This window comes from Tyto alba, unplaced genomic scaffold (assembly GCF_018691265.1).
Source record: "Tyto alba isolate M040663 unplaced genomic scaffold, T.alba_DEE_v4.0 Super-Scaffold_16, whole genome shotgun sequence".
Classification (NCBI taxonomy): Eukaryota; Metazoa; Chordata; class Aves; order Strigiformes; family Tytonidae; genus Tyto; species Tyto alba.
The window spans coordinates 13402601-13420229 of record NW_024881278.1 but is presented as its reverse complement, the minus strand read 5'-3'; the positions used below and the strand labels follow the sequence as shown (position 1 = coordinate 13420229).

At 47.7% G+C, this 17629-nt stretch overlaps 1 protein-coding gene across 1 annotated transcript in view; it reads left to right on the top strand.

Moving 5' to 3' along the window:
- Window positions 1–17629, top strand: part of GALNT14 (polypeptide N-acetylgalactosaminyltransferase 14) — a 102041-nt gene that overhangs the window by 55846 nt on the left and 28566 nt on the right. The window contains exons 3-5 of the mRNA XM_042789922.1: window positions 3525–3623; window positions 12862–12929; window positions 15496–15561. Coding sequence (XP_042645856.1) covers window positions 3525–3623; window positions 12862–12929; window positions 15496–15561 — 233 coding nt within the window. The remainder of the gene's footprint in view (window positions 1–3524; window positions 3624–12861; window positions 12930–15495; window positions 15562–17629) is intronic.

Genomic DNA, 17629 nt, shown 5'->3' with positions numbered 1-17629 from the left:
TGAAAGTTTGAGTTCTGGGTTTGCAGGAGGAAGGAGTAATTGTTTCTCTGGCTGGATGGTCTCTCTGGGGTGTTTAGGGCAGGCCAGCCTAGCTTCTGTCTTCTTTTGGCCCCCTAGATACGATGAGCTGTGAACTGCAGGCAGTTCAGCCTGGCAGTGTTCCTGCTAGCACTTGCTGTGCTAAGGTTGCTCCCCAGTCCTGCTGCAGGGTTTCAAAGCACGAAACTTTATGTCACTTCAGCCAGTGAGTTTCAACACACTGCAAATATAGCAAAGCAGTTATTACTAGTTTTTACCTTTTTGTTGTTGTTGTTGTTGAAACAATCAAAAAAAAAAAAAAAACCAACCCTCAAACTTTCATTGGTTTCCTGAAAATGTTGTGGGTGTTGTTTTTGGTTTTTTTCTTGTTGGCAATTGGGTGACCTATGAAATACCATAAGCAGCACAAAACATTTATCCAGTGACAGCCTGAGGTAGCGCAGGCAGCTCTTAGCGGGTTTATTTTCATTATTACAGCAATTTTAGGGCTGCATGCTGCAATTTTCACTTGCAGTGAGGTATTAAATTGAAATTACCCCAGATGTAATTGTCACACAAAATAATTCTGGACGTGCTGGATTTAATGCTTTTCCAAGCTGTGGTTTTTATTACCCAAGCAAGTGCCAAAAACCCACTTGTAGTCAACAACTTAAACTGAAATCTGCCTTCTGGGGAACCAGGATGTTTAGCTGCAGTTACACTGGGGGAGGAAGGAAAAAAAAAAAAAAAAACAAGGGACCAACTGGAGGAAACTTTGAGAAGGAACCTGAAAGAAGGGCCCAAGGGTAAAATCCTGGGCAAGGGCAGTCAGGGCCACATGGGTATCCTGGAGGAGCTCTGGCAGATGCAGCAGCTCAGCCTTACCCTTTGTGGGCTGTTTTGGGGGGAGATAACTCCCACCTGGGGTGCTGCTGGGTCCCTGCTTGCTCTGTAGCAGCAGCACAGTCATCAGTCGCATCTTTAGGATACAACGAGCCTCATTAGACAGAAGTTGAGGGCGAGTGGCTGAGCCAGTGACCAAGCTCTGGAGGTGCTCGTATATGAGATTTCAGTGTTTCCTGCGTGCACGTTGTCTCGTTAGGCTTGATCTGGTGCACAGGCATTTGGACTTTTAGAAGCAAGTTCTTGTCACGCACGAGGAGCCTTCATTGTAGCGCTGGCAGGCTAATGCTCACTGGTGGGTGATACAGCACGCATCCACTGCCCCTTTATTTATTAGCTCCTTACCTATTGGAGTAATGAGTGAAGTATTGATGACTTTGTATTTTTCACCCTCTTTCATTCTTTTCCAGAAATATCTTCCCTTGTTTGCTCCACAGAACCCCTCCTGATGCTGTGCTGGAAGAGGGTGGAGGGACACGCATCTGAGAGCAGTTAGGAGATAATGGTGTATAAATAGCACAGGGAGAGCAATTGTTGTAGTCTGTCCCTGCAGCTCCACAAAGCAAGTGAGAGCTGAGCCTGAGCCTGAGCCTGGCAAAAAAAGGCACTGAGCAGCAGCAGCAGCAGCAGCTTCTTTCTCATCATAGCAGGTTAGAAAAGCCCAGCTGAAGTTGGTTACTAGATGATGGAAGGGGCCACGGTGACCCAGACAAGCAGCTCAGGGCATGACCCAGTGCTGTTTAGTAATTCAGAAACCTTCTGGTTTTAGCATCCCTGAGATGTAACTTTGATGAATGAGGGTGTTGTCACACAGGGCAATGTCATTGTATTTTCTCTTGCATGCAGAGTGGCCATGCAACTTTAGAGTCCTTTGAGGATGGACTTAGAATTAGAATTGGTTGAATTATGAATTTTGGGGTTGGTGACTATGCTGAAAGAGCCGGGTAGCAATGAGAAATCTGCTTTGGTTAAGTTGAGGCAGGATTTAGGAAAAGTTTTGATGAGAGAAGGCAGCAACCTATTTAGTGTGTAGCTTGCAAATATTTTGTCCCACCCAAGATGTAATTTTTTTTCCTTATCTTTGGAGTTACTTCACTTGTTGAGCACTCTTTTTTCCTTTCATTTAGGTCACTTTGTAAATAATCAGAAATGCAATTTGAAAATGAAAAGGTGAAATGAAAAACCTCATTAAAAACATTGTCTCAAGGATTTTGGCATTTCTGAAGTGCAACATGTCATGCTGATAATGTAAACCAGCAATATGTGGCTACTGTTACTTGCTTTCTCCTCCCCGTTCCCACCTTAATTTTTCCATCTGTTTTTATTTCGCCTTGAAGATACTGTGGTCCAGAGCTTTGGGGGAGCAAGCTCATGGTTTCTTGAAAGAGTGGTTGCTCAGTCCTCTTTCCTGCTTCATGTGAGGATGGTAGTGGTATCACCTGGGCAGTGACACAAGAGCAGGCGAGTGGCATGTGGATGGAAAGGGACATGATGGCTGTGATGGGGAGCTCCTCAGGCTGGGCACAGGGTGCCCTCCTGCCACCGGTGTGCCATCACAGGGGCCCACAGGGACCTGGGAAGAGCAGCATGGATGTAAGAGGTGTATCTGGATTTCCTGAGCTAGGAATATATTGGTGTCAGTTTATAAAAGCCACAAATTTAATCACCTAAAGGTCAAAGTAATTACAGAGTCTACAACGTTTCCTCCTGGGAAGGAGGCAGCAGGGGCTGCGGTTGCAGTTGTGGCTTTTCACCTTCCACAGGCTGGCTTGGAAAGTTTTAAATCCCAATCTTCCCTGTAGTCAGGTTATGCCATTACGGCAGAATGAATAAGGAGACAATCAATTTAGAAACAGGACTTGGCTTACCTTGCAGCTGGCTGGTGGACCTTGCTGCCTCGGGAGGTGGGAATGAGGTGGCTTGGAGCTGGAGCTGCAACGATGCTCTTACCTCTGCCGGTGTCACCAGCTGGGTGGGTTGTAAGAGTGCTTGGGGCCCTGCCTCAGTTTAAGAAAGGCAGAAAACCTCATCACAATAACCCAGTACTTCTGGGATGACACCAGAAGCCCCATGAAGCTCTCAAAGCCACTGATGCAGCGTAAGACTTGCAGCTAGCCTTCTGCAAGCACCTCACCTGTGCCTTACCTTTGGTGTGAAGGCCTCATTTCTGATCCCATCATGCTAATGTCAGCAAGGAGCATCTTTGCTGGATGTGGCACTGCCCTAACTGGTATAAAAAGGGCACTCTCCCCACTACTTGTTGGTGGGGGATGCTGCTAGCACCAGGAGGGTGTGCTAGCTGGGAAGCAGTGGTTAGAAAAAAGGGCTGCAAGCTGGGTGCCTCCTTTCTCATCCCTTCCTATTAATGACAGTTAAGCTCTTTTTGCTGCTTTAATCCTCAGTGACTGACTTGGCAGTTTCTGGACTCCTTCAGAAAGGATTCACGCAGAAAAAATCTTTTTTTCTTTTTTTTCTTTTTTTTTTTTTTTTAATAGTGGCTGGAGGACCGTTTACTGATGGACTCTGCTGCCTGCGTTAATGAAGTGAGCTCCCACTTTGAATTCCAGCACCTGAACGGCTTTTTCCTCTTTCTCCCTCCCCAGGTGTATGACTTTGCACTATCGCCAGGACCTCCCGCCAACCAGCATCATCATCACCTTCCACAACGAGGCCAGGTCCACCCTGCTAAGGACGATTCGGAGGTAAGAGCTCCTGGTTTGCTGGAAATGCTCTTGTTTATAAACGCTCGAGTGGTTTAGAGGTTTTCATGGATAAAGGCAGAATCTGTTTGCACCCACCACAGCAACAGGACTGGACCTACCAGCTATGGTCTCAAGTGATTCTTGGGAGAAATCAGCGTGAAAGCTGGTCTCTGAGAAGTAGGGTTTACAGTAGAATGCTCAGAAAAGTAAGTAGCTGTGCTCCTTTTGCAGCGTCTAGCATGGGGTGCTCTTGGGGGAGTGGCAGAAGATTAGACAGAGTCAGGGATAAGAGATTTTATATCCATCTGGGTAGCAGTGCTCAGCTGTGTTTTGTCCCAGTCCTCTAGGGACAGCTATTATTCTGCAGATGTCTGCTCCGGTACCGCAGTTTGAGCTTCTCCGGTGACCCACCGAGTGCCAGCAAGGCTTGCTAATTGCGAAGCCCTAATGGTGCACATGCAGACTAGATTTTCAAAGGCAGTTTCTGTACTCCTCTGGATACACGGCGGAGCGCTCTGGGCATGTGGCCATTCCTTCATTTATTGGTTTGTTCTTGGCTATGTTTGCTGTAGTGAATAGTCTAAAGGCTTCATTTTCATCGCAGGTTTTTGAAATCAGCATTTAATCCCAATGTGTGCCTCTAATCTGCAAGTTCTCTTGTAGGAAGATTTGATGAGGACTTTGAGGAGTCCATCTCCAGGTCTCAGCTGGTGGATTCCTCTGTAGCAAGCCTGGGTGTGCTCTGCTCTGCGCCAGTAATAAGTGTTTTGCAGGTGTGTGTCATGCCCACATAGTGAAGGTTTGTGCCCTGCGGCAAGCCTTGTCAGTTAAACCCTGGCATCCCCAGGGACACCTTGCCATTTTCAGTACTGGTCAGACTGGTTTGGTGGCTGGGGGGGAACTTCAGCTGTGCCCTGTTCACCCTCATGGTCTCACTGGGCTTTTTTCTGCAAATGGCATCCTTCCTCAGGTTAATGCACTCAGTGCCACAAGTGAGTTTGACAGTCCTGAAATTGAATTTCTGCTTTGCTTTATGGTTTCATGCCCAATCCCATCTCCTTCACTTCACATTTAATAATCTATCACTGCTTTCTCTCTCTAGAGTGTGTGGATTTTGGGTGTCATAGCACTGACACTTGGTTCTCTGTACCAGCCCCTTGATCCTGGACCTTCTCTTTTATCTTTACAGTGCCTTGCATGGGTTTACCATCCTCCAAAACCCATTGTAATAGAGATGGCAAGGCAAATCCAAGTGCAGTCCTCTAGCCCCTGAGATACAGGATGTTTGTAGCATGTAAAGTGTAGGGATGGACTTTAATCTCATTTTGCCCTATAACTCAGCACTTGACTGTCCTGGCAGGTATGATCATGAGTGATGTTGTCATGTGAGAGATATTAGACCCGTGACATGGCTCTGATGCCTGGATCCCCCATATCTGGCTTCATTACAGAACTGTCCATTGCAGTGATAGCATGGTTAGAAATACAGGTAGTTTTTCCTTTTTCCTCCAGGATATTGTCCTCTGGACTTTCTGATTTCCAGCTATAAAAAGACCTTCTTCCTTGATTCTCTTGTTTTCTTTGTTTGACTTGATTAGCTGGCTTTACTGCCTTCCTTACCTGGTTTCATGTGATTTCCACCACAGCTTCCCCCTGTGCATTGTTCCTCCCTGCTCGTGTGCCCTGGTGCTTGTGTTTTGCCTGGGGGGAGGTTTTCCCCAGCACTGGGGACACTTCTGAGCCCTCTTTCCTGGAGGGTGATCTCCAAATGGATACAGAGCCCTGTGGAGCATCCTGCTGACCCAGGCAGTGAGGAACTGAGACGACAGCCTTAGTCCCCATCTCCCCTGTCTCTCCCTGGGCTGAGATCCTGAGCTGACCCTCTTTTTTCTGGACACCATGGTTTGGAGGTGGCCTCCTGACACCAGGGTTCACCATTTCCCTCCTGGATGCAGCACTGAGAGGCTTGCTTTGATCCAGCTGGCCCTAGGGATACCAACCCTAGGGGCAAGTCACACTGGTTGATGTGGCTCCTGCTGTGCTCCTCTCCAGCCATGATTGTGCATGTATTGCCATCTCCCTACCTGGTTTTGGACCCAGCTGAGATCTCATCTGCCTCTTCAGCCTCTGTAGGTTAATTTACTGTGCCTGCTGACTGCTCTGGCGTTTCCCCCCTCACTCAGCAAATGCTTAGTTTAATTAGATCTTCCAGACAGCTCCATCCCAGGGTGGTTGTAACAACATGGATCATTTTCCATGGCCAGTCAAAACAAGCTCTGTCCTCCTGACACTGCTTCATGCCTTTTGGAGCAGTCTGTGGCCAAGTGTCCCCAAGCACTTTGAGCACAGCAGTGAGTAAAACGGTCACCTCTTCTACCCTGTTCTCACCAGTACATCTCCACAGTGAGCTCTTAGTATAGCAGGTGACAGATGGCCAGTGAGGAACAGAGAGGTGATTTGTCTGTGGCTGGTGGAAGATTTGGGGTTGCAAACCTAGTTTCCCGAGTTCCAGCAAGTTGGGTTTTCCAGCCTCATTGCAAAATGAATGTTCTCAGTTAATCACTGTAGCAGGAGCAAGAAGCAGGACAAAGGGACTTTGCTTTGCTTGTCCAAAGCTGTGGGTGATGGGGCACTGTCCACCCAAAGGGAGAACTTCTTACAGGACCCCGTGTAACCGTGGAGGAGTGGCAGAGGGAAATGCTGGTGATGGCACCCTCTAGCAGGGGAGGAAATCAGCTCTTGCCGAAGGGACCACATACATGATGAGCAGGAGGGATTTTGCCATTTCCACACTCTCCCTAGGTGCTCGAGAGATTTAATGCTCACTGAGAGCTGAGGCTGAGCTGTATTGCAGGCTCAGTGTGTTGCATGTGGCTCTTGGGGAGGATGTGAGTGCTCTGACCCATGGAGCAGAGGCACCAACACGTGGCCTCCACAGCACCCCTTACGCAAGTCACATTGTGAGTGTTTCGGACAGCTCATTTATGAACAATTTGCGTTGTCAGAGCTATTGAGAAAAGCTAGTGGACTGTGTTGAATAATGTATTAATTTAAAAGTTTCATGATCTTTTCTCTGACCATTTGCCAGCTGGAAGGAAAGGAGGAGGAAAAAAAAAAAGAAAAGCTAAATTAATTGAATGCCTGAATCTCTGTAAATGATGTAGTCAGCATTTATAAATGCGTATATAACTATGCTTGTGAATACATACAAGTATTCAGGTAGTAGGGGATGGGTGTCATGAGAAAAGGAGATAGAAGAGGGCAGAAGAGGCCAGAAAAGAGGAAATAGTGAATAGCAAAGTAGCTGTTGAGAGTTTGTTTTTTTTGTTTGTTTTTTTTTTTTTTTTTTTTTTTTTTTTACTGTGCAGACAGTGAAGAAACTACCATTGACTTGTTGTTTCAGCCACCCACTTTTTCAAGTGACCTTGGGCAAGTTTCTTATCCTCCATGGCTCGGTTTCACCTATTTCAAGCTCCAAGGCTCAGTGCATTAAAGATGGTGAGAGTCTCCAACAGTACAGGGGTGAGACCGTGTAAGTAAATCCAAGGAGGGAAGGCAGGAGCAAGGGAGAGAATAAGCAATACAGAGGCTATTTAAAAAAAAAAAAAAATACTATTTCTTCTTTCCTCTCTCTTCATCCTGTGCTAGCTTTGATTTAGGAAGGGAATCCAGCTCACTGCCTAGCTCTAGCTGCCCAGCTCCTCCAGAGGGAGAGCTCAAGGATGTCCCCAAGGCCATAGCAGTCACTGGAGGAGAAGGAGCAGTGTGGCCAGGAAAGATGCACCCCTTGTCACCTGGGGCCAGGCTGGGTGCTGGGGCTCTCGACAGCGGCGGGTTGTAATAGTGCCTCCCCATCTTGTAACCCCCCCTGCAGTTAGGGGGATCTACTCCATGGCTTGCTTATGAGAATGCCATCCCATTTCCTTTGCTGTCCCTGCTCCGCAGGCATCGGCATGCTCACACGCTGGGATGTGGCCACTGCTGGGGGACCAGTTGTGTTTTCGGGGCTCGATGCGGTATGGCATCCCATGCCGAGGTCCGCAAGGGGCAAGGCTTGGTGTGTGCCCCATCCCTGGGAGTAGCGGGGAGAGAAATGCTGCCTGTCCTGGAGGCAGGGCTCGGGGGCGGAGGCAGAACTGCAGGCACTGTAGGGTGATGCTCTGCTCCTGGGCCACCAGTGACCACTGCACTGCAACTTTCTCCAGCAAGGCCATTTTGGGAGCTGGATGGCTGGTCAGCGCTGGCACAGGCTGGGCATAGAAGGAGTGTAGGAGGCTGTCATGCTCGTGACCTGCTGGGCAGAGGGTGAGACAATCCTGTTTACTCTGCTGAGTGGTCTTGATTTATTTATTCTTCAAACTTGCAGCTGGGGAGCTCAGAAAAGGAATAAGGAAACTTAATTATTTACCTCTCACTGACAAACCAAAATACATCCTTTGGCAAAAGTCCTGATGTGAGCGCTGTGAATACCACATCAAATATTTAGATTATTAATTAGCAGGGAGAATATCATGCTTTTCATTTTCCAGTGCTCATGAGCAAGAGAAGTGATGTCCTGTACAGCCAGCACATCACACCTTTCCCCTTGTGTCTCTACCTTGTCTGCATTCAGATGCATATGAGGTGGGGTGTTGCCTTTTCCTTAGGTAGCAGCGGCACCATATAGAGTCTGTGCCATAACTGAAATGAGTCTGATTAAAGAAGCAAAAACAAGCCAGGTGTTGTGCAGAAACTGTATAATTAGCACTTTCTGCTGAGTATTTTTTTATTTCTTTTTTTTTTCTTTTTGCTTAAACCCTGGACTTTTTTTTTTTTCTTAATTTGCTAATCATCTCTCGTGGTGACTAAGTACACAGCCCTCCATGCGCTTTTACCTTTTGATGTTAACATAAGAGAACTCTTGAATTTCAAAGAGCTTGGTGGGTATTTGAAAGAATAAAATGTGAAAGCCGCAGTGTAATCAAATCTCATTATGGTTATTCCTGGTGTGATGTCTCTCTTCCTACATAATTAGCCATTTTGGGTTGTTGAAGCAGTTCATTTTGGTGGGCATTATTTCTCTATGCTCTCAGTCTGATTTTGATAATTGTGACCCTTGGCCCTTTCAACACTTTATTATACTCCCAAAGGTTGTTTTTTTTTTTTCTTTTAACAAGTCCCAGTATGTTGCCATGGAGAGAATTAATGGGTTCACGAGTTCCTGAGGTTTGATGTCCACAGTCAGCTCTCCAAAGCAACTGGTATTCTGGGTGGTCACCAAAAACATACTGACCTTTGGTCAGAAGATCTGAACTCCTCCACACAAAGTTTTCCATGTCTTACATGTCAGGGTGACTTTTGCACTGGTATTTATTTAGAGATGAAATTGTTGAATCCAGTGCTTACCTCTGGGTAGGTAGAAAAGGACTCCAACAAATTGGAGGATGAAAGAAGGACCTCACAATGAAAAATTTAAGGTGAAATTCTCCATGGTTACACCTGCATAATGTCTGCTAAATCAGTTGAAACAAAGACAATTTCAGCATTAACTTTTCAAGATAATTCAGCAGCAAATCTGGTCTTAGGGGGTTGAATAAGCGTAAGCACTTTCTGGACTAGAGGCATGAGTTTTCATTTTGATGGTAACAGGTCTTTCGGTGATTTAAGGGAGAAAGTGTTGTGATCTCTGGCTCAACAGAACTTAAAAGCTGTTTTGATTTGTTAAAATGTGCCCATCACTGAAGTATAGCTACCTATGTTTGATTTCATGGAAAAAATTCTATAAATAACAGGGGGACTTCAAAGCACTATACTATTAATTGTCTTCTGATTTTACCCATATAAAAGGAAAAAAAGCTATGCACACACATAAAGAAAGAAAGTATTAAAAAAAAAAATCAAAGCTGAGCAAAGGCACAAGTAATAGAAAAGCTGTCTTTGAATTTTTAAAAGTGCTTTTATAGTCTCTATGAAAAAAAAAAATCCCCATAACATTGAAAACGTGCCGCATTTGGTGACTCTTTTTCCCATCTTCTCTGACGAGTGCCACGGGAGGGGCATTTATGATCTCCTATGTTTCCAGCATGGGTGCATTATCATGTGGTTAATAGCACACAGGTAGAAAATGCGCCAGAGACGTGAATTTGGCTTTGCTGACAAGCCGGCGCGCTTGCTCTCGGCTGCGTCGGGAAGCGGGCTGTGGTCGCGGCATTGCAGCCTTTGCTGTGGATCTCTCTGTGCCTCCATCAAGCGGCCCTTAGCTTAGAGGCGTTTTTGGGGTGTGCATAGATTTGCAAGGGCAATAATGAGCTCAAAGCCCGCTGAAATCAGTGGATATGAGGTCCCTCGGTGCTGCGTCAGACCCAGCTTTTGGACCACCTTCACCAGGGCTTTTTTCACTTGGGATTTGGGGAAGTGTCACACGGTGGGTGGGTCCCACAAGGGAAGCGATGGGAGATGTGGGGTGAGGCTGCTTGCAGTGCTGGGGGATGCTGTGTCACCCACGGCGGTGCCTGTCATTAACCCTATGGAAGGATGATGGTTTGTGGAGCTGGGGCAAGCCTTGTAAAGGTTCCTCCCTCAGCAGTCTGCATGCTGACTTTTCTGCGCTTGCTCTGGTCCACCCTCTGCACCCCATGGATGGCCATCGCGGGCATTCAGGGGGCGCCATCCCCAATTTACAGGGTAGCAAGCTGAGGCACGCAGCTGGCAGCAAATGCCCTGAACTGGAAACAGCGTGATCCTGCAGCTGAGCCGAGACTGGGCGGCACATCTCCTCAGCCCAGCACCTTGAAAACAGTCCGTGTTGGATTTTCTTCCATAAGAGGTGCCCTGGGGGGAATTCCTCCAAGGTACTAAATACTGCTTAGAGCTCAGGTCTGAGTCTGCAGCCCAGTACAGTGGGTTTGGTCAAGTTATTCTTGCTGGTACCAGCAAAGCCAGAATTAGTTTGTGGTTGTCTTCCTGTAGAGTTAAGCCCTGCATTGCACTCCTGGCAGCCAAATCTATAGGGGAGACTGGGTGGAGGCAGGCTTTGAATACCGAAGTTACCTACTGCCTCCTTGTCTCTTGCTCTCGCTGGGTTATTTATTTATTTTACTGGCTTTTTTACAAGTCTGCTTCTTTCCTGCAGGTTTCACCAAGCTAGGTTTCCAGGCAATCAGTGCTTGTTAGATATTCCACTGAGCATGATATTGCTCTCCTGTCTCTCTGTACTGACGCTCAGCTGCGGTAATTTGCTGAACTCAGCTCTCGCATATGGGGATTTTTTAAAAATAACAAACCTATTAATAATAATAATTAAAAAACACTTGACAGGTGGAAACAGCACATCTAAATTGCTCTGTGTGCCCCAGCGGGAGGAGGGGCACGCAGCCACTTTTTTCTAATGCTTTGCACAAGCTGCGGGCGTTGGCGAGGTGGTGTTTGTGTAACCCTGCTTGGGGCAAGCCTTAGCCATGCCAGGGTGGCCACAGCAGCTCCTGGCTATTAGGGCTCCCATCGTGACTGTTGCTTATGCGACAGAGGCTTTATCTTCTTGCCCAGCCCAAGCTTAACATGCAAGGCACCTGAAGTGGGGGGAAACTCACGGCTTTTGCCGTGATCCTGAAACTGGAGGAGGCAGAGATTATGTTTCCAGGGAAAGTAGTTCTTGGAAGTGATTTCTGAGGAGCTCCACAAGGGAAGTGCCAGCCTTACCCACTCTGGTCTGAGACAAAACTTTTTTTTCTTGATTTCTGCTGGGAAAAAAAACACAGCAAAACACAACCCATGGAGGGAGGATCCATTTCAAGCATCTGCCTTCGGATGCCCTGTTCTCCTTCAAAAAAAATCCAGCTCAACTCCTTCTCTCTGCAGGGTTGTAATTCCAGCACCTGGTGGGGTGGGGGTAGAACAGCACAGGCAGCAGGCACCTGGCAATAGGTGGAGATACTCCAAGCCCTCCTGGGTGGGGTGGGCTTGCAGTTTCTCATCATTCAGAGAAATGCAGCCCTTTGGCTGAACGTCCTCAGATATCTGGGGGTGATGCCATGAAAACCTTCCATGTTCCTGCCAGCTGGGCTGGTGGCTCCTGAGCACCAAGGTCCCCCAGGGATCCTGCCCTTTGGAGCCCTCTCAGCTGGGGTCTGGGCCAGGGGTGTGGCTTTCCAGACTTCCAGGCTCTTTGCCAGACCTTTGGGAGCCTGAGAGACCAGGGAATGTGTCAATAAGGATTTGGAGGTATCAGGGGCTTCAAGGTTGTTAGCCATCAGGAGGTTTGAAGTTTTTTTCTAACCCAGACCGGAAGACAGGTGTGAAATTTGGGGGGATTTTATATCCTGTGTGAAAAAGGAACCATGCTTAGGATGAAGGCAAAGAAGTTTAAATGCTGGAAAAGACTGTACAACCCAACTGGTGCTATCAAAGCCCAAGTCAAGCACTTAAGAGATTTTTGGGATGCCCTAGGATTTCTGCTTTAAGAAGTCAGTCTTGACCCTTTTCCGGGGCAGGATTTTAAGCAGGTGTAATTCTGCTGACCTCTGCGGCATGTGGGAAAGGGAAAGAACAGGTCTAGACTTAATAATAATAATAATAATAATAAACCCTGATGATATAAATAAGGGAAGATTGTAGCTTTCAGCCATGTTTCCTAGTGTCCCTCCACCCGGAGGGAGCTGTGAACCACATCCTCCATCCTCTCTCTTTCATTAAATAGGCAGGCTCCAACCCTGCTCTTATCCTCTCGGCAGTCTCTGAAACACAGTCAGCTCACAGATGAAAACAGGAGTTGTCCTGCCATGGCTGTGAGCTCTGTAAAGATGGGTCTGAGCTGGGTAATTTTCTCTGTGTTGGCCCTGCTGTCGGTGAACACCGTATCATTAGCCCTGGAGAGGTGGTGGGGTGACAGCCGCTTTGCTGTAAAGCCCTGTTAGGGAACTTGGTGCGATGTGCATGTTGCTGAAAAGCCTATTGCTTCTGGTTTTACGTGGTGCCCTGCTTTTGCTCGCAAAAGTGGTAAGGGTGAATCTCAGCTATTTCCCAGAAATACCGGGCGCTTGGCTCATAAATCAGGCTACAGAGAACTGATAGCTGGACACTGTAGATTACTGGGAGATGGTGGGGGATGGTTTCTGAGTCTTATCTAGTATGTCCTTTCTGGAAATCCAAGCCTAGTGCTCTGTGCTTTGTCAGGGATCAGTTCCTAGGCTTTTTCCGCCCCATTTGCTGGGTTTTTGAGTTGGTCAAGCACTGTCATGAATTTTCTCTCTTCATTCTTTAGTGTGCTGAACCGCACTCCAGTGCACCTCGTCCATGAAATCATACTAGTGGATGACTTCAGTGATGATCGTAAGTGACTGTTTCTATGTTAAAAGTGAGGGGCCAAACCAAAAGACTGTAAGAGACTGGGGTTTATACAGAGAGGGGAGAGAGTTTGCTGAAGTGGGAGGAAATTTAAAGCTCCATAGGTGTGGAGAGCAAACCCAGGTTTGCATCGCCACATTGAGAGGGCAAATTCCAAGTGATCAAACCTCTTCTCATGAAAATAATACAAGAAAACTGCATGGCAAATCATTTTTATGCCCAGTAGACATGAATCCAGTCCTTACCTGGTTGTATCCTGCCACAGCCACGGTGTATTTGATCTGGCTTTCAGCTGCAGCCAGGAGCAATTCTGGGTTGACACCACTGGAATTACACAGAATAACGATAGTCTGACTCTCTTGATGTATGCATATGTTCTGCATACATTTATGTAGGTGGTCAGCAACCCCTAACTGATTTTTTTTTTTTTAAACCCTCTTTTTCACCCATGTAAAGAGCATTTTCTGCTTGGATTGCCCATTTCAGAGATGCACCATAAATAGCATTGTATGCCACAGACAGCCCATGTCCTCCTGCCATTCTCTCCCAGTTAATAGCATGACTCAAGTGAAATCAATAGGTCTGATCTCCAGCAGAAATTGGTAGCTAAAGCCCTGGGGGCTCCCAGGGAACCATCCCAGCTACAGACCTTTCCCAGTGAGATGGGTGCGTGGAAGATCCACATGCTGAAAGTGCTCAAAAAAACTCTCAAGCATAAAAAAGGATGATAAAATACACCTAGGTGGAGCGGTCCATGGCACTTACATTTCAAGGAGCTGCAAAATGTAGCCATTTACTAGGAAATGTGAAAACAAAGCCAGAGAGGTTTATAAAAAAAAAAAAAAATTCTACACTTTGCTCTTGGATGTTATAAATAGGCACTGCCTCAGAGAGCATTAGGGATAGATTTTGCACGAGACCCACTTCTCAGCATTGATGCCTCCCTGGGGAGTTACTGAAGCCAGGAGAAGGGTTGCAGTGATTGCAGTGAACTTTGGAGCAACTCCAGTGCAAGGGAGGCCAGGCTAGGCAAGCCTGAGGCCAGCAGAGTGGCTGTGGCAGAGAAAAGGAGCTGGTGGAAGGACTCGAGCTGCCCTGTCGTACAGCAGAGCAGGCTTCTTGAAGGCTGGAGGGAATAAATGCCCGGTATTTGACTAAATAGACAAGGTGCTTGCCTTCCTGAAAGGAGAGAGGTTTGTAGAAATGCAGTTTCCCTGTCACAGCACACCTGATGGCCTGAGCCTTGGAGAAGGAGCAGGGCTGGGTTTAAACTCTTCTCATTCTTGGGGCACCAGGGGGGAGCCTATTTCCCGACTAACTTAGAGCAACCCCTCAGCTACTCCAAATAAGCACTTCTCAGCTGCCTTACATCTCCTTTCCTGTGATAGTCTGAGCCTGCTGGCATCTAGTCTGCATACATTTACATAAAATACATGTATTTGCATAATATGTTATACACACATGGTCATTTTTTTCCCTGCAAGGGACCCCCAGCAATTGGTGCTTTTATTTCATGCCTAGTTGTGTCTCATTTCTCACCTGTCTGTCCATTCACCTTTTATTCGCCGGGAGACAGTTGTTCTTCACGTGGCTTCCCGCTCTTCCCAGGAAATTTCCATCGCAGGTCCATAGCCAACCCCTGCCACTTCAGCTCCCCCGGCGTGCCCAGGGCAACGCAGCTCTGTACCCGAGTTGTTAGGGATGTAAGTGCAGTGATGTCTCTTGTCAGCGAAGGTTGCTGGAGGGGGTGAAGGCACTCAGAGGTCCGTGTGGGCACATGGGGTGGGTGGCGGGGATGGTGCATGTTGCACATGTGTTTATAGTGCCAAGGAAGAAGAGAAGCAATGAGAGGTGCAAAGGTGTTGTGGAGGTCATGGCGTGGGTGCGCGGACGGAGAGGGGGCTGTGATGGGTGTACCTGCTCCTGCTGGGAGAAATCCTGGTGAGGAGGTGTGCCGGGGCTGCAGGCAGCACTGGGGCAAGAGCAACAGCAGCAACTGCGTGGGGGATTGCAGGACCTCCCTGGCTTTGGTGTGGGTGGCTGTGGGGCCTCTCTGCCCCATGGACTTGCTGTCCCAGGCATGAGCAGCCCTCAGATGCTTCACGGAGCTCTCTCTGACCATGTCTTTCTCCTTGCTCAGGGCTCACAGGCCACCTCAGAAGGCTCCTGCCCCACCACATAGACATGCATCAAAGGGCTTGTGTTGCTTTGCAGCTACCAAAAGTAGTGCAAATAGCTACCATTAATGTGCAAAAACTCCAAATCTGACCCCAACCGTGCCTCTTCTACTCTGACCTTACAGTGTAATTCAGCTGCTCTTGGTGTAAATCTGTTGGGTTTACACTAGTTTTACAAAAACTGCTGCTCTGCCAGTCCTGATTTGCCCTGCATGAACTGAGCGGTAAGACTGTTGTGCCCCAGCAGTGCCATCACCCTAATAAGCCATCAGCCAGTCCAGGATGGGGTCCTCTCCCTGCTCCCCATCTTCCCAGGGACCATTTCTGCTGCCAGAGCCACCAGGGTGACATGTCCTCCCTTTGTGTTTCCCAAGCTGACGACTGCCACTTGCTGGGAAATCTCCCCAGGGTGAAGTGTTTGCGGAACGGACGGCGGGAAGGTAAGAGCTGCCTGCTCACGACCCAGGTGGGAAACCCAGATTTTGGGAGGCGTGAGAGTGATGGAGCCAGGGTAGGGGGTGGGGTTGGGGACACTCGCATGACATGACATGACATGACATGACATCTGTGAAGTGGGTGACAAGGGCAGTCAGCAGCTCCTGGGGACGGGACTGGGAGCCTTGATAAAAAGAGATGTGATGAAGGGCTGGGATTTGAAATAAATATCTCCCCACTCTCTCACTGAAAAAGATGGGACTATTAAGATATCCAGTGAGGCTCAGCTGTAGCCTATTAGCCAGAAAATTAGAGCAGGCAAAACAAAGCCCCAGGTCTTATTTTTAAAGATGTTTGCTCTAATGAAAGAGAGGAGATCTGCTCCTGCTGCTTCTGTGGGATTTTTTAAAAATAATTAATTATATTTGAAAGATTAGGAAGGGCTATATGAAGGATGAATGTATGTCCTACTGGGCTGCTGCTGGCAACCTTTTGAAACATTTTCCAGTTCCCCATAGTCTGAATGGGTGTTTTTAAGTCCTGCTTTGCAGTATTAGAAAAACAAGGAAGTTTTTTCATGCTGAAAATCAAAGGTGTGACTCCAGGTATGTGTCAGGTCGGGGAGACCGAGGAGCCAAGAGGGTTTGTTTGTGGATTCTTTTTGCAGAAGGTTTTCAGCTCTGCATGTCTGGTGTCAGGGTGGCATCACCCCCGCATGGGTGTAAGAGATTTACCTGCTTTGGCAGGAGAGTAGGGGAGGTCTCCATAGACCTGCACCTCCTCCTCACCTTTTTCTCCTGTGTTATGGGGGTACCTATGTGCTCGCCACCAGCACTGGATGGATCTGCAGGTATTGGTGCTCTATAAAGCAGTCAGGATTTGGGAACCTAGCCTGGTGGGCTTACCTCACTTAATACATCACTGGATCCGCATGCCTCAGGACCTGCCAGGATTTGGGGAGGGCTGGTTGCATAGAGAGGTACAGGGACAACTTGCATTGCAGGAGGTGACCTTGGCAAACTCTGGATTGCTCCAGGCTTTGTTCTCCTGTCCCTCTCCCTCCTGCTCAGAGGCTGTTCCTTGACCCCTTTCCTCTAGGGAATTTTAATACGAAAGTCAGTGACCTTCTGCATGGACCTGATGTGTGGCTGCTCCCTGAAATCCTTCTGTCTCTCTTTATCTGCCCCTATCTCCCCTCATATTACCACTGTTTCTCCTTCATCAGAAGCTCTAGTCCCATTGAGCAACCTGCGTGTCCTCCTGTTTGCCAGTGAACCATGTCCTTTCTTACGTTGTGGTTCACTTGAGTATCGGCCGCAGGCAGGAGGAGTGTTGGAAAGCCAGTTGACTCTTGTATAAATAGGAACAGCACATCTTTAAGAGCAATGATCTTGCCGAAGAGTCTAGTGTGAAATCCACGTGTGTTTTCTGTGACCTCCCTCTTTGTTCATTTTTTTTCTCTCTCACGAACACATGCAGCAATCCATCTCCAACTCTGAAGGGCTCTAAAATTACCATCAGGGCCCTGATGAGCAAAGCGGGCTCTTAGCACCTTGAGAGCTGACCCTTTTTCCTTGGTGGAAAATGTGTTCCCATTGATCTGCAGATCATCAGTGCCTCCAGGGTGGGAGAGAGATCTGGGGGTCACTGAGACACAGAAAGGGGCACAGCAGGGAAAAGTCAGTAGTCTAAGAAAAGCCTAATTCTGACATGAGGTGATCCCATCCTCGATTCCCCTGGCCCATTCCCCACTGACTTCTATCTATGTTGAATTTATTGCCTGCAGGGGGTTATGAAAGCATTTTGAGTCGTGTTTTGCCCCAGAAGGTGACAACAGAATTAACTGCACAAATTAAGGATCAGCATAAATGCCATCAATCGTTAATCTTGGTGGAGCCATTTATTTGCTCTGGTGACCTTGGGAAATGGTTGGCATGCCTTACAGTGCCGGGAAGGAGGCAATGAACTCGAGCCAGGTTTTATCTGAATGGGATTTAGGTGGGTCAAAACCCAGGAGATGCATGAGTGCAGGAGACCGTGCTGGAAGAGCCCCGGGGATGTTGCCCAGCCATC